Source organism: Colius striatus, chromosome 29 (assembly GCF_028858725.1).
Source record: "Colius striatus isolate bColStr4 chromosome 29, bColStr4.1.hap1, whole genome shotgun sequence".
Taxonomy (NCBI): domain Eukaryota; kingdom Metazoa; phylum Chordata; class Aves; order Coliiformes; family Coliidae; genus Colius; species Colius striatus.
In genome coordinates this window covers 1,886,718-1,900,450 of record NC_084787.1, presented here as the reverse complement: position 1 = coordinate 1,900,450, position 13,733 = coordinate 1,886,718, and the positions used below count along the sequence as shown (strand labels likewise).

Genomic DNA, 13,733 nt, shown 5'->3' with positions numbered 1-13,733 from the left:
CGTGTCCAGGTGGGTTTGGGAAGCTCCTGAGAAGGAGTCTCCACACCCTGCCTGGGCAGCCTGGGCCAGGGCTCCCTCACCTCAGCACCAAAGCACTTTCTCCTTGGGTTTAAGGGGAACCTTTTGTGTTCCAGCTGATGTCCATCACCCCTTGTCCTATCCCTGGCCCCAGCCTCCTGACATCCACCCTTTAGGGGTTGATCAACAAGGTCCCCCTGAGCTCAGGCTTCTCTTCTCCAGGCTGAACAGCCCCAGGGCTGCAGCCTTTCCTCCTCACACACATGTTGCAGCCCCTCAGCATCTTGGAAGCCTTTGGTATCTCCTTTTCCATTCTTACCCGCAAATTGAGGTCGCAGGGACACCCCACCCAGAGGTGATCCCTGTTCAAACTGTGGCTGCTCGATGACACGTCCAGAGGCCAAACCTTGCTGAGGACACAGCCCTGGGTTTGGAGGTGGAGACATGAGAACCTTGTGGGTTGGTTACAGCAGCTGGAAAGGGGAGATGGGACCCCTTCACTTCCCATCGGGATGGTGGGGTGATTTGGGAGGGGGTTGGAAAGCCCATGGGGTGCTGTATGTGGTGTCCTCAAGCTGACTGGTGGCTGCTGTGTCACCTGAACACGTGGGGAGTCGCTCTGTGGCTTCTTCCGCCTCAGATCTAAAGGAAGAGGAACTGAGTCTCTCTTCCTGCTCCCGGCCCACGCAGCCACCCCATCACCCCCCTTACTTCAGAGCTCCCTGGTGTATGGGACAGTGGCACGGGGCTGAAGGCTTGTGGGGGTGATCCTTGGTCAGCAGCTTCCTGCTGAGGGGGGATTTTGCACCCACAGGATTTGGGTGAGGACACCAAGAGAAGATGGGGGTGAAGCTTCCAGCGGTGATCGTCTTCATCTGCTTCACCACACCAGGTATGGTGGGGGGGTTTCCCTGGGATGAGGGTGCTGGGCTGGGGTGGGGGGGATAGTTTTGGGGACCTTGGGGATCTTGAGGATGTGCCTGTGGCTGAACCTTCCCTATCTCCCTTCTCCTCTTTTCCTATCCCAACTCGGTTCCTGAGCTGTGACCCACCATCTCCATTCCCCCCAGAGCCCCTCATCCCAGCATCCCCACCACCAAACGGGCTGAGGGGCTGCTGTGTGAGAGCTGGAAGGTTGGGAAAAGAGGATCCCCAAAATTAAAGCAAAATCGAGCAATTGAAACTGTCACTTGACTGGAGGATGTGACCAGCCCCATGCTGGGGGTGGGCAGCTCCTTCCTTCAACACCCCCTCCAAGAGCAGGAGAGTGTGAAGGTGTTGAGGAATCAGTGAGCAGCTGAGGTCCTCAAGTGGGGATGGAATGTGGGGAGGGGGCTTGAGCTGTATCTGACATGGCCAAGCAGCACCAGCCTCTGCTTTCTCAGCAGCTTGGGCACAACGCGAGCCATTAGAGGTGGTTGGAGCTGTTCATGGGGTGGCATTTCTCAGCCCCAACCTACAAAGCCACTTTTCTTACTACCAAATCCATTGGAGACGTAACAACTCCCTGAAGATTGCCAGCAGGGACAGTGGGGGGAAGGTGCAGTACCCCAGCAGCTCCTACAAGGGACGAGTGGAGCTTTTCCTCAACAACACCCTCAAAATCAGCCACCTGCACAAAAAAGACACTAGCAGCTACCAGGTGTACTTGGAGGATGAGCATGGCAAGGAGGACGTTGAACACTTCTTCTTGGTGGTGTATGGTAAGCTGGGAGGATGAGAGGGGTGGTTCCAGTGCCTGTAGGGTACTGGGGGGCTGTAACATCTCACTGGTACCTCTTGCAGATCTGGTCCCAAAGCCCACTGTGAATGTCAAAGTGATGGAGGGTGACTCAAGGTGGTGCAAAGCCACCCTGGAGTGCTCAGTGGGGCTGGAAGGGGTGACCTATGAGTGGATCTCCCCCAGCAAGCTCCAGTTGGAGGGTGCAGATACCTCTCAGCAGCAAGTCTCCTTCAACCCCTGGAGAGAAACCTACATCTGCAAAGTCAGCAACCCTGTTTCCTCCAACAATGCCTCTCTGACCTACAGGCACCCCTGCTCCTGGTCAGGTATCAGCCATTTGAGGTGGCCAAACTCAGGTGGGATGGGGTCCGAGGTGGCCTTGGCTTTGGAGGTTCCCCAAAGCAGTGGCTGTGACCATTTCCCTGCAAGGCGGGAGGTGGTCCAGGGGTCAGGAGCAATGGATCCCTTTTCCCCATGCACTGTGGGCTGGTGGGTGACAGGAGCCCATCTGGGGAGGCAGTCAGGGGACTGAGAAGCCCCCAGCCCTCCCACAGCTCAAATCTCCCTCTGTTTCCAGCTGAGACCTCCAGTGCTCCATCCTACATCACTACAAGCATCCTGGGGGTCCTGGGACACCTCCTTCTCATCTTCTTCACTCTGGCTTAAGGATGCTCTGTGACTGACATCTCATCTCATCTCATCTCATCTCATCTCATCTCATCTCATCTCATCTCATCTCATCTCATCTCATCTCATCATCTCATCCTCTTGTGGGAGCAGCACCCAGATGAAGGGACTCAGAAGGATGTGGTTCACTCAAGGGAACCATTACAGTGTCTATTACACCAGCACTCCCTGATCTCATCCACAGCCACCTCCATCCCTCTCTGCCACTGTTTCAGGGTAGCTTTATGCCTCAGTTTCTCTCCTCATCTTGTCTCTCTTGCTTTAATTGAAGGTTACCTTCTCCAGATCTGAACAAAAGAGGGATGAAGTCTCTGGAAGTCTGTTTGGAGAACCTCAGCAACTGAAATCTCTACATTCATCCTTAACTGCTTGGAGATCTTCCTCTCTGCAGCCTCAAGCTCTGTGGGGAGACCCGATCTGAGCCTTTCCCAGGGCTCTTTGTGGACTTGGGGGTTCTTGCTGTTGGTCATGCCCTTTACAGTGATCATGAGCCATGAGCCAGTGCTGCACATGTTGAGCCTGAAACCAGTGACACCAGCACGGATCCAGCTGGGTGCTGCCCACCAGCACCTCGAAGTGACAGAGATGACAGCTGGGGAGGGCCAGTGTGGTCTCTGCCTTCAGCCATGTCTGTCTGTGTATACATGAAACCTCACAGTTTTAGGTACCTTGTCTGTATTTGCCTCTGGGCTGGAGTCAGCAGGTGCTGAGGGACTGGGGGGATGATGCTCCTCTTGAGCAACTTGAGGCCAGTCCGTCCTGTCCCAAGCAGAGCCCAACCCCCAGCTCACTGCAGCCAGGGAGTGTCAGAGAGGTCTCCTGTCTCCCCTCAGCCTCCTCTTCTCCAGGCTCAACACCCCCATTCCCTCAGCCGCTCCCCAGCCCCTTGTGCTCCAGCCCCTTCCCCAGCTCTGTGCCCGGCTCTGGCCACGCTGCAGCCCCTCAGTGTCCCTGTGGCAGTGAGTGAGGGGCCCAGCACTGACACAGCCCTGGAGCTGCAGCCTCCCCAGGGCCCCGCACAGGGGACAATCCCTGCCCTGCTCCTGCTGCCACACTGCTGCTGAGCCCAGCCAAGATGCCCTTTGCTTCTTGTCCCCCTGGGCACGCTGCTGGCTCCTGCTCAGGTGCTGTTGTACTTTGTATTTCCCTTCACACTTCTCCTGGTTGATGCCAGCCCAATCTGAGGCATGCAGCTGTGCCCCATGGGTGATATTGGGATTTTATGGCTTTCCTGGAGCAGTCTGTGGTCACTGGTCCTCTCTAGCCCAGCCCAGCCTGCACCCAAGTGTGGAGCAGCATGGGACAGGAAGGAAGGGGCAATGGGTACAAGCTGGAACATCAGAGGTTCCAAAGAAGCACAGGGAGGAATTTCCTCCTGTTGAGGTGAGGGAGCACTGGAAGAGGCCCAGATGGGCTGTGGAGGCTCCTTCTTTGGTGACATCCCAAACCCACCTGGATGAGTTCCTGTGTGCTCCTGCTCTAGGGAGGTTGCACTGGATGAGCTTTCCAGGTCCCTTCCAGCAATTAAGACTCTATCTGTGTGTGATTTGAACTCATCTTGTTGAGGCTGAGCTGATGGAGCCCATCCATTCCCTGACCATCAGCTTTTCAGGTGGGATTTGTGCTGGGGCAGCTTGGTGATGTCTTTAACCCTCCATCATTCAGGACCATCCATCAGGGACCATCCCCACATTTCAGCTGAGCTGAAGCTCCTCGTGTGTGTGCAGCCAGAAAAGGAGCCAAGTTCCCTTCATCCTGCTTTTACTCATCCTTCCTTTTTCACACCTCTGCTGAGCAGTTCCCTGCTGCTTCTTGGGAACTGGCTTGGTTTGGGTTTTGCTTTGTTTTGCTTTCTTCTCAGCCAGATGCTTTCTGAGAAGGAAAGAGCAGCCTAGCAGGACCTTGGGGTAGTTTAAGGTGCTTTTAGGGTTTATTTTCTCCACATTAGAAACAATTTCCTGATCAAAGAACCCCCCAAAACCCAACCAACTCATGGAGGTCCTGCAGCTTTGCTCTGCTGAAAAGCAGTGGGATCTAAGTTAACCCTTTATTTCCTTGTGGCACTCAAACGGGGTTTAAAACAGCAGAGAGATTCCTGCTTCATGCTGTGGCCTCTGCCCTCCTCTGAAGCAACAGAAACTAGAAGGAAGCAATAGGAAAAAAGAACCAAACAGCCCCCTTCTGAAGTGAATAATTCCTTCCACTGTTTTTACACCAAAACAACTGTTTCCTCAGCCCTTTTCCAGCAGTGGGACAAGCAAGTGGTGTTTTCCCTATGCTCCCCATCCCCAGCTGGGTCCATCCCCACCCCAGGGGGAGGCCTGCAGAAGTGGGGGGGTTATCCCCATCTCTCAGCAATAAGGATGGCCCACTGAAGTCTAAATGTCCTCCTTGAGCCTGGGAATAAGGATTGAGCTTTTCCTCAATGGGTTTTTAAAGACCATCCCTCCTCCTCCTTCTTTTCCTCCTATTTCTCCTCCTTCTTTTCCTCCTATTCCTCCTCCTTCTCCTTCTCCTCCTCCTCCTCCTCCTTCTCCTTCTCCTTCTCCTTCTCTTCTTCTTCCTCCTCCTCCTCCATCTTCTTCTCCTCCTTCTCCTCCTCCATCTTCTTCTCCTCCTTCTCCTCCTTCTTCTCCATCTTCTTCTCCTCCTCCTCCTTCTCCGTCTTTTCCTCCTCCTCCTCCTTCTTTTCCTCCTCTTCCTACTTTTCCTCCTACTTCTCCTCCTCCTTCTTGCTGTAAATCCAATGCAGCTCAAAGCAGAGCTGTGGGTTAATCCTAGAATATTTGGGGCATTAAAGGTGGGTTTCCTCCTGAGGTGGAGCAGCAAGCACTGCTTGGTTTGGTTGTCCTCAGCCAGATGCTTTCTGAGTGGGAAGAAGCAGCCCAGCAGGACACTGAGGTGGTTTGGGGTGGTTTTAAGGTGGGGTTTTTTTAATCATTAGAAAGAATTTCTTGGCAGCAAAACCTCACAGAGATCCCAGAGCTGAAAGGCAGGGGGATCTAAGTAGGATGCTCTGATGTGGGGCAAGCTCTTGCCCACCTCCACCCCCACTGTGATAATAGGGTTGAAAAGCTCTGTACAGCCCCCAGCAAGCTGTTACTGTACAATGAAATGGTTTTGATCTGGCTGCTCAGTTCCTCTTCTTTCAGCCTGAGTTTAAACCCCCGTGGCAGGATGATGCAGTTCTGCTACCAACTCTAAATGGATGCTCTACTTCCTTCTGCAGCTCTCTTGGGCTGTGTCGGACAGAGCCTCCACAGCTCAGTGCTTTGAATACTTTCCACTCAAGGGAACAACAACAAAAAAAGCACACCCCAGAAAGAAAGAAAAAAAGAGTCATTCAGCTTAAAAAAAACAACAGGAAACACATGGCCCAGGGCAGCATCTCAGATCTGAGCACACCTGCTCTTAGAGTGAGCTAAGCAGCAGAGATTCAGTCCCCAGCAGCAGAAGCTCCATGAAGCGAGGCATGGGCTGCAGCGTGTGTCTCTGGCTGCTCATCTCCCTCAGCTGTGTTTGGGGTATGTATGTTTTTCCTCTCTCTCTCTCTCCCTTTGAAACATTCCATTTGGATTGTTTGGGGCTATTGTTTTTTGATTGGATGTTAAAGACCTTTAGAAAGAGTGAGCTGGGCAGAGCCAGGGTAAATATTCATATAGAAGAGAGATGGCTCCCAACTCTGACCTGGGAATGTGGTGCATCCTTAATCTGCTCCTACCAGTCAGGCTTGAGGGAGGAGAGGGTGAAAAGAGAATGAATGGACAAAGATGGTGATGGAGCTGCAGTTGTGAAGCCCTCTGCTGTGGGTTTTAATGAGGGGGTCAGTTAATAGCCCTGAGCAAATAGTTTCGTGGCAGGGGTGAATTAGGGTGCTTGAGATGAAGGTCCTTGGTGGATTGTCTTAGGTCAAGGGGGGTTGGTGGGCTGGGACATAGTAGCCAAGGAAAAAGATGTGGATAAAGTGAGTGGAGAAGGACTGGCAGAGCCCTGGCCAGCTGTGGGGAGTGTCCTGGGGATGAGGGTGTCCTAGATGAGCTGAGATGTCCCCAGTGCTCCCATGTCCTCCTCTCTCAGCCCGTTGGCAGTTACAGGAGGATGTTGCAAAGCCAGTTTTAGTGAGGCCAAGCCTATGCAAAAGGGCTGGAGTGAGTCAGAGCCCCTTGAGCAGAGCAAAGGGAGCTGTGTCTACTCCAGACCCTCTTCTTGATGCCAGCCTGCTGCCTGTTCCCCTTCCCTTGGGCTCACTGTCTGTTCCTGCAGCCCCATGAGCTCTCTGCTGTCTTACATCCAAAGACTTGGCCAGGACACCACAGACCTTGGCAGACCTGGGATTTCTCCTTGGCTCTGCTGACTCCCTATTACTAGAACACCTGCTTTTAAAATCCCCCTGGGATTTTCTGCCTTGTCAGGGCACCAAAAGTCCCACAAGCCCAAGAGCTGATGTGAGGGCTGCTCTGAACTCGGATCCGTATGATCATTTGCCTTCCTCCAGCCCCTTCCCTTCAGCACAGATGGCTTCAGACCTCTTTCCATCCTTCCTCCTGCAGCTTTACTCCAACCAAATCAGCTTTCCCAACAAAAGAGATGCCTTTGCTTGGGGCAGAGGGTTTTTCTGACGTGACGTAAAAAGGGCTTTTCTATTTGGTAGCGAATGAGGAACTTGAATCTCTGTGGGGCAAAAAACACACAGTGCTGAGAAAATGCAGCTTTACTGTAAATGCATGAGCAAAAAAAAACCCATGTGAGGCACTGGATCAGGCGTGTCTGTGACTGCTTCAAGGCTGAGGGGCTGTGGTCTGCAGGGAGAGCTCAGAAACTGCCGTGTTTTGAGCCACAGAGGGGTCAGAAACCCGTGACGGCACCCGCTGGGGATGAGCGCGAGGAGAGCGTTTGCTTTGTGGTTTTTACTGGAATTAAGGATAGATACTGGGCTTATCTGGACCTCTTCAGACCCATCCTTTTGGGGTAGCTTCTCCTCTTTCCTTTTCCCCTCTGGGGCAAGGTCTTGGTGGAAAGAAGTTGGTGGGAAGTGTGGGGGTGAGCTAACAGGGACCCTTCCCCAGCGCTGAGCTGGCAACTTCTCCCCACGCTGTTTCCTACAACAACACATTTGTTTACCCCGGGCTGGTGGGCAAATATGAATCATTGTCATGAAGCCAAAGTCAGGCAAAGGTTTGGGGGAAGCTCCTCCTGATGATCCTTGGGACATGTGAGACATTCTTGCACCCTTCTGCTTTAAGAGCAGTTTTCTGTGGCCACCAAGAAACACGCCTAGGACGACCTGGGTGAGGAGGAAAAGAGCAACTTGGGATTGAGGGTGCAAACTCCTCCAGGAGGTTGCACCTTGTGACACTTCAAGGAGAAAAGTCCCTCTGGACTCCCTTGAGGTGATGGTGCTTGAAGGGTGCTATGACATACAACCCAACTGCAGGCCAGAGCCACTGAGCACCAGCAGCCTGGACACTGGGACTTCTCCATGTTGCTCCCACCATCACCAGCACCTTCTGCCAGGACCAGCATCCCCACAGGACTGGGACCACAAGCACCTTTTTCTACTTGAGGCAGCCTCACTCCATGGGGTGATGTTTCACTGCCAACACACAACCCTTAAATGAAGATCTGGCCATTGCTTGTTGTGGTGCCCAGCGTGAGAGAACCCTGAGGCTGATGCAAGTGAAAGTTCTCTCAGGCTCAGACCCAGGAAGGTCAGAGTGGGGAGGAAGAGCGAAGGAAGGCAAAGCTTCTCTTGCAGCTCCTGAGCAGAGCATTTGACCCTCATCCTTCACGGCTGAGGATGTGAGGCTGAAGGCTGGGGGATTTTCGTCACCAAGAGGGTTATGAAGCATTGGAATGGGCTGCCCAGGGAGGTGATGGAGTCCCCAGCCCTGGAGGTATTTAATAGAGGCACAGCTGAGGTGCTGAGGGTCAGTGGTGGGTTTGGCAAGGTGAGGTGAAGGGCTGGACTCCATCAGCTTGAAGGGTTTCTCCAACCAAGATGATGACCCCACGATTTTTTGACTCTACAGTTGTGTTCTCTGCATTGGGTAACCCAGAGCTCTCCAAGCACACTGACATAATCTGATCAATTTATCTCACTCAACCCAACCTGTCCCAAATTTCTTCACTGAGGCTGCCCAGATGGGCTGTGGAGGGTCCTTCTCTGGGGACATCCCAAACCCAGCTGGATGAGTTCCTATTTGCCCTGCTCTAGGTGCTCCTGCTCTGGCAGGGGGGTTGCACTGGATGAGCTTTCCAGGTCCCTTCCAACCTTCAGATTCTATGATCTGTGGATTACCAGGGTGGATCCAACGTCATTTCTGGCTGCCACAGCTCTGTGAGCACTCACCCTCCACCTCTGAGGGATGAGGGATGGAGGGGCTCTGACCCTCCCTGTACCTCCTTCAGCCCTTCTCTCCACTCTTCCCCCAGGCATGGGCCGTGGGGTGAGACAGACAGTGCTGGGCACTCTGGGGAAAGCGACCACCTTACAGGTACCCCCTGAACTCCAGAACCTCACCCTGCGCTTCGGGGAGGCCGTTTGGAAGCGGTACACGGAGGACCCTCAGAGTAAGCTCATCCTGCTCAAGTACTCTGATGGCAACTACACCAACTACATGGAGCCAAGAACCCGCTTCCACAAGCTGGATTTCTCCCTGGAGATCCTGAACACCAGCAGGCAGGACAGGCAGCTCTACGAGTACATCGTCAGCAAAGGGTCAGAGGAGAAAGTCTGGCAAATGCTGCTGGAGGTTTATGGTGAGCCAAAAACCCAGTGCTGGATGCTCCCAACGTCTTGTGATGCTTGGAGAGGGTCTGGGAGGTGGGTGGTGGTCAAAAGGGAGGTGGGAGATGCTCACTCTGATGTTAAGGCACTGCAGTGAGTCCCTCCTGGGTGCCCTCAGGAGCCTCATCTCCCTCTTTAATGCCACATGCAGACTGGTTCCTCTCCATCACCTGGGGATTTGACACCAGCAGGATTTCCCAGGCATGGGCTATGGCAATGGTGACATTCCATCCCCAGGCACAAACCTTTGTCCCCTCCCTCCCTCCTTCCAGAGCCAGTGTCTGATCCCAGCATCCAGATCCTCAACTGGGCATCGGCCAACGGCAGCTGCAGCATCATCCTCAACTGCACAGCAGAACGAGGGGATAAAGTCTCCTACAGCTGGGGCAGTAGGGACAGCAGCACCCCAGGGCTTTGCTCCCACAATGGCAGCCTCCTGTACCTCTCCTACCCCCTGCAGAACTCCAGCATTGCCTGCTCCTGCGTGGCCAGCAACCCCGTCAGCACCCAGGTCATCACTTTCAACTCCTCTGAGTGCAGCTATGAGCAAGGGGGTAAGTCCCCAGTTGCCAACCAGGTTCTCCTCACCCTCCAGATCCTGTTCTTGCTTTGCAGGGGACTTTAAGCAGCTTCTAAGGAGTCTTTTGCAAGAAAAGCTGCTGCTGTGTCACCCTGAGGGTCCCACCTGCCTCCTCAGCCCCTGCTCTCACTGCACCTCAGTGCTCGAGGCTCATGTGAAGTGCATGAGGATAAAAACTTTGCTGACAACTTCCCCTTTTGGAGGCTCTCGGGGCAAAAGTCACACTCTGCCTCAGTGGGATTTTCTAGCCCTCCCTTGTGACATGGAGGACTTTCACCAGAGATGGGTGAGGTGGTGATTGCCCCTTTCCCTGAGGATCCCAAGAAGAAGTCACAGCTCTGCTGGGGCTCTCACAGTGCCCTGTGCTGGGAAAAAAAACATCGAGGATTAGGGAAAAAAGATGGTGAAATGAGATGCTACAAAGAGGTTTTGGGGCTTGTTTCTCACCTCCTTGCCCCAAACTCCCTTTCAGCATGTGGGGACAACCCCTTCACAGTGTCACAGGAGCTCCCCAACCCCTCTGTCCCAGGGCCCTCTCCTCCTCCATCAGCAATGCAAGAGTGTTATACAAAGGGGTTGCCTCCCCACAGACCTCCTTCAACCCACTAGAGCCCTTTTTAGGGTTTTATCTGGCTCTGATCTTGCCTCCACCAAGTTTACTGCTGACTCTTGCAGCCTGGGGGTGATTCGAGTGAGCTCTGCTCAAGTGAAGCATTTCCTGCCCTTGTTTCCTGTTCTACCAAAATCATCAGCTCAAAAACAGATGACAAAATGTAAGAAAGACTTTGAGTAGCCCATTCTGCTCCCACTGATCCCTTCTCCTGTCTGATTCCCCATCCCAGGTAGCACCAAGCTGAGGATGGAGCATCTTGTGCTGTTGGTGGTGTTGCCCATCGTTGTGCTGATGATGTTCATTGGGGTCTTCACTGCTGCACATTCAGCCAAGCCCACTGGTGAGAGATGCAAAGGAGGGGTGCTGGGGTGGCTGGTGGTCCATGGCAGCAGTGAGCCTTCCAGGGAAGGGTCCTGCAGAACTGCTCCAGCCCAACCCCTCTGCTGAAGCAGGTTCCCCTCGCTCAGGGGGCTCAGGGACGTGTCCAGGGGGGTTTGGGAAGCTCCCGAGAAGGAGCCTCCACACCCTGCCTGGGCAGCCTGGGCCAGGGCTCCCTCACCTCAGCACCAAAGCACTTTCTCCTTGGGTTTAAGTGGCATCCTTTAGGGACTGAGCAGCATTGCTGAGGTGCCCCTGAGCTCAGGCTGCTGTTCCCCAGGCTCAACAGCCCCAGGGCTGCAGCCTTTCCTCCTCACACACGTGTTGCAGCCCCTCAGCATCTTGGCAGCCCTGCACTGGCCTCTCTCCAGCACTGCCCTGTCTCTCCTGAGCTGGGCAGCTCAGCACTGGCCCTAGGACTCCAGCTGAGGCCTCTCCAGGGCAGAGCAGAGGGCTAGCAGCACCTCCCTGGCCCTGCTGCCCACACTCTCCTCATGCCCCCAGGCTGCCATTGGCCCCCAGGTCCTTGTCCTGCAGCTGGGCTTGTTCCCTCCCAGGAAGAACAAGGGAAGGAGCGCAACCTGCTGCTCTTGCAGCATAGAGTGAAAGACAGGAAAGAAACCAGCACAAAGAAAATCCAACTGAAAGAAGATCTCCATGATCTCCAGCCAGATGAGGGATTTGTGATACCGTGTCACACGGTCTCAAGAGGAACTGAATGATCACAGCCCAAATTAGAGATCATCACCCCTGGGCTGTGCTCAGCTGAGGGCACCAGAGCAGGATGTGGCTTTGCAAACCCCCAGCTCCCCTCATAGCTCAGTGGTTGCTTATCCCCCTGCAGCCAACCAGGAGCACTCACCTCTCACCGAGGACAACGAGGTGCTCACCATCTACTCTCAAGTGCAGCGAGTGCAGGTGAGCTCTGACCAGCATGACCCCATCCAAAGGGTCAAAAATGCTCCTTGAGGGATGGTAACACTCCTTTGGGAACCAACCCCACAGGCTGCAGCCACTGGGGAGCATGGGCACAACCCTTCTGGGGTTTCTTGGCTAGGGGGAGGGTCTCAGATAGGGACAAACTGACTTTAGGCACCTGAGTCTGGTCTGCAGCACCCTCTGAGATGAGCTTTGGACACTGGGTGCCAACAGAACCCCCTGACCGCTGAGGGAGAGGGTGAAATTGTGGCTGGGGGATCCTGAGGTGGCTGTGGGCTCCCTGGGTTCACCCATCCCTGCTGTTGCTGTAGTCAGCCTGGCTGCTAATAATGTGGGAGCAGCTGGGAATAAGGTTGGGTGCTGCAGTTTCCCCATCCCCCAGCATCCCAGGGTGGCTTTGGGGATGCTTTCCCTCAGCTCCTTGAGTCCTGCTCAGCACAAACTGGGGAGGAAATGGTGGGTCCAGGTTGGGTGGAGGGAGGGAAGGGTCCTCGTGGTGAGCTGCCTGCCACTGCTCATCCTTTGCTCTCCATGCAGAAGCAGAAAGGGGCCCTTGAGCATCCCTCCTGCACCACCATCTACGCTGCAGCCACTGGGCTGCCCTCAGACGCAGCCTTGGCCCCCAGCAGACACCCACGTCCCCCCTGCAACCCCCCAGCAGAGCTGCCCACCCTGCAGGGTGGTCACCCATCCTTCTCACAGGTAAAAGGTGGCTGTTCCCTCTGCTCCTTTTGCCTGTGCTGGGCATCAATGTGGGGCACCCCATGGCCCCCAACCCCAAAGCTCAGGCCTTTTGCCAACCTCTTTGCTTCCCTTTTCCCCCCAACAAGGAGCCCACGACAGTCTATGCCAGTGTGATGATGCCCATGGTCTGAGCCTCCCCCAGCAGCTCAGCTCAGTCTCTGCTTGCCAGGCACCAACATTCCCAGCTGGAAGAAACCCTGGGGCAAAAAACCCCACACATCTGACCTCCAGCACAGCTGAGCTGGGGCTGCAACGTTGGCTGTGGACTTGAGGGATGGCAGAAGGAAGACCAGGGCTTGAAACATGGCAAGAAATCACCCCAGCGTGGCTGAGGGTGACCCAGGAAGATGCTGAAGCACCAGGAGAAGGTAGAAAGGCTCCAAAATAACAACCCAACAGCCTGTCATGAGAGGAGAATTAAGACTCATCACCTCAGAGGGGAACATTGAGCCCATGAGCAGCAGGGTGCAGCAGTGGGAGCGTGGCTGCAGCAGGTTTGCACCCCAAGCTCATGGGGTTTCCTCCCACGGCCTCAGCTTCACTAGAGGGAGCCCCTGGCTCGTGGCAGATGCTGACACTGGTGCCACTCAGGGACCTCCATGGTTTCAGAAGGAGATACTTATTTGATGAAGTAGTTTTCCCCCTGACCTCTGCTCCTGCAACTGGTTAAGAAATACCCAAGCAGAAGTTTTGCAATGTCTTAAAAGGGGCTGAGCCCTGCCCTGGCCTGACCCCACTGCACCAGGGAAACAAACCCCCAGCTCCTGAGGAAGCAGCTGTGTTCCACCACACTCTTCCATTCCCAGGTGGACAAGTCCCAGATGAATTTTTGTCTGAGAGGAGGAGGAAGCCCTTGCTCATGGCCTGGCCATCCCCTTCCCTGACTTCCCTGAAGGAATATCCAGTGTGGGGATGCATGAGGTGGCCTGGATGAGGGAGCAGGGCTGTAAAATCTTTCCAACTCTTCCCTCTCTTCTCCAGTTGGAGCTATTTTAGAACCCCAGTGTAGCTCAGCTTGTACAGTTGGTCTGATCTCATGCATCCCTGCTTAGGGGAAGGAAAATAAAGTTACAATGAAGCCTTTTGGAAAGGTTTGCTGGAGGAGTGTGTCAGAGGCTGGATCAAGCTGCAGGAGGAAGAGAAATCAGTGGCTTTTGCACCTGCACCTCACTGGCTTCCTCCTTTTCTTACTGCAGAAAATCAGCTGAGCTGCTTCCTTGGAAAAGCTTACCCACAAACAAGTGACCACTTCCCCCAGGAACAT

General features: G+C 54.3%; 2 protein-coding genes across 3 annotated transcripts; both read left to right on the top strand.

Moving 5' to 3' along the window:
* The first annotated feature begins 711 nt into the window (after positions 1-711).
* Positions 712-3,089, top strand: CD48 (CD48 molecule). Of its 2 annotated transcripts, none has more exons than XM_010205855.2 (4): positions 712-910; positions 1,407-1,721; positions 1,804-2,067; positions 2,319-3,089. In XM_010205855.2, exons 1-4 carry the CDS (start codon positions 859-861, stop codon positions 2,405-2,407), a joined length of 720 nt encoding a protein of 239 aa, XP_010204157.1. In that variant the 5' UTR covers positions 712-858; the 3' UTR covers positions 2,408-3,089. The 2 variants fall into 2 exon arrangements, with proteins under 2 accessions (XP_010204157.1, XP_061872355.1); XM_062016371.1 differs by having other exon boundaries at positions 1,404-1,721.
* Positions 3,090-5,193: 2,104 nt separating this feature from the next.
* LOC104560496 (signaling lymphocytic activation molecule) lies at positions 5,194-13,503 on the top strand. The gene is made up of 7 exons (XM_062016369.1): positions 5,194-5,952; positions 8,861-9,187; positions 9,488-9,769; positions 10,638-10,748; positions 11,631-11,704; positions 12,263-12,427; positions 12,556-13,503. The coding sequence occupies exons 1-7, from the start codon at positions 5,889-5,891 to the stop codon at positions 12,598-12,600; spliced, it is 1,068 nt and encodes a 355-aa protein (XP_061872353.1). The 5' UTR covers positions 5,194-5,888; the 3' UTR covers positions 12,601-13,503.
* Positions 13,504-13,733: the final 230 nt, after the last annotated feature.

Excerpts from the sequence above, each read along its gene's own strand:
- CD48 (XM_062016371.1), top strand. The coding sequence starts at position 859 with ATGGGGGTGAAGCTTCCAGCGGTGATCGTCTTCATCTGCTTCACCACA. Across the intron at positions 911-1,403 it reads CATCTGCTTCACCACACCAG|CAGCTTGGGCACAACGCGAG; the intron begins GTATGGTGGGGG and ends CTGCTTTCTCAG. Across the intron at positions 1,722-1,803 it reads CTTCTTCTTGGTGGTGTATG|ATCTGGTCCCAAAGCCCACT; the intron begins GTAAGCTGGGAG and ends TACCTCTTGCAG.
- LOC104560496 (XM_062016369.1), top strand. The coding sequence starts at position 5,889 with ATGAAGCGAGGCATGGGCTGCAGCGTGTGTCTCTGGCTGCTCATCTCC. Across the intron at positions 5,953-8,860 it reads CTCCCTCAGCTGTGTTTGGG|GCATGGGCCGTGGGGTGAGA; the intron begins GTATGTATGTTT and ends CTCTTCCCCCAG. Across the intron at positions 11,705-12,262 it reads CTCAAGTGCAGCGAGTGCAG|AAGCAGAAAGGGGCCCTTGA; the intron begins GTGAGCTCTGAC and ends CTCTCCATGCAG.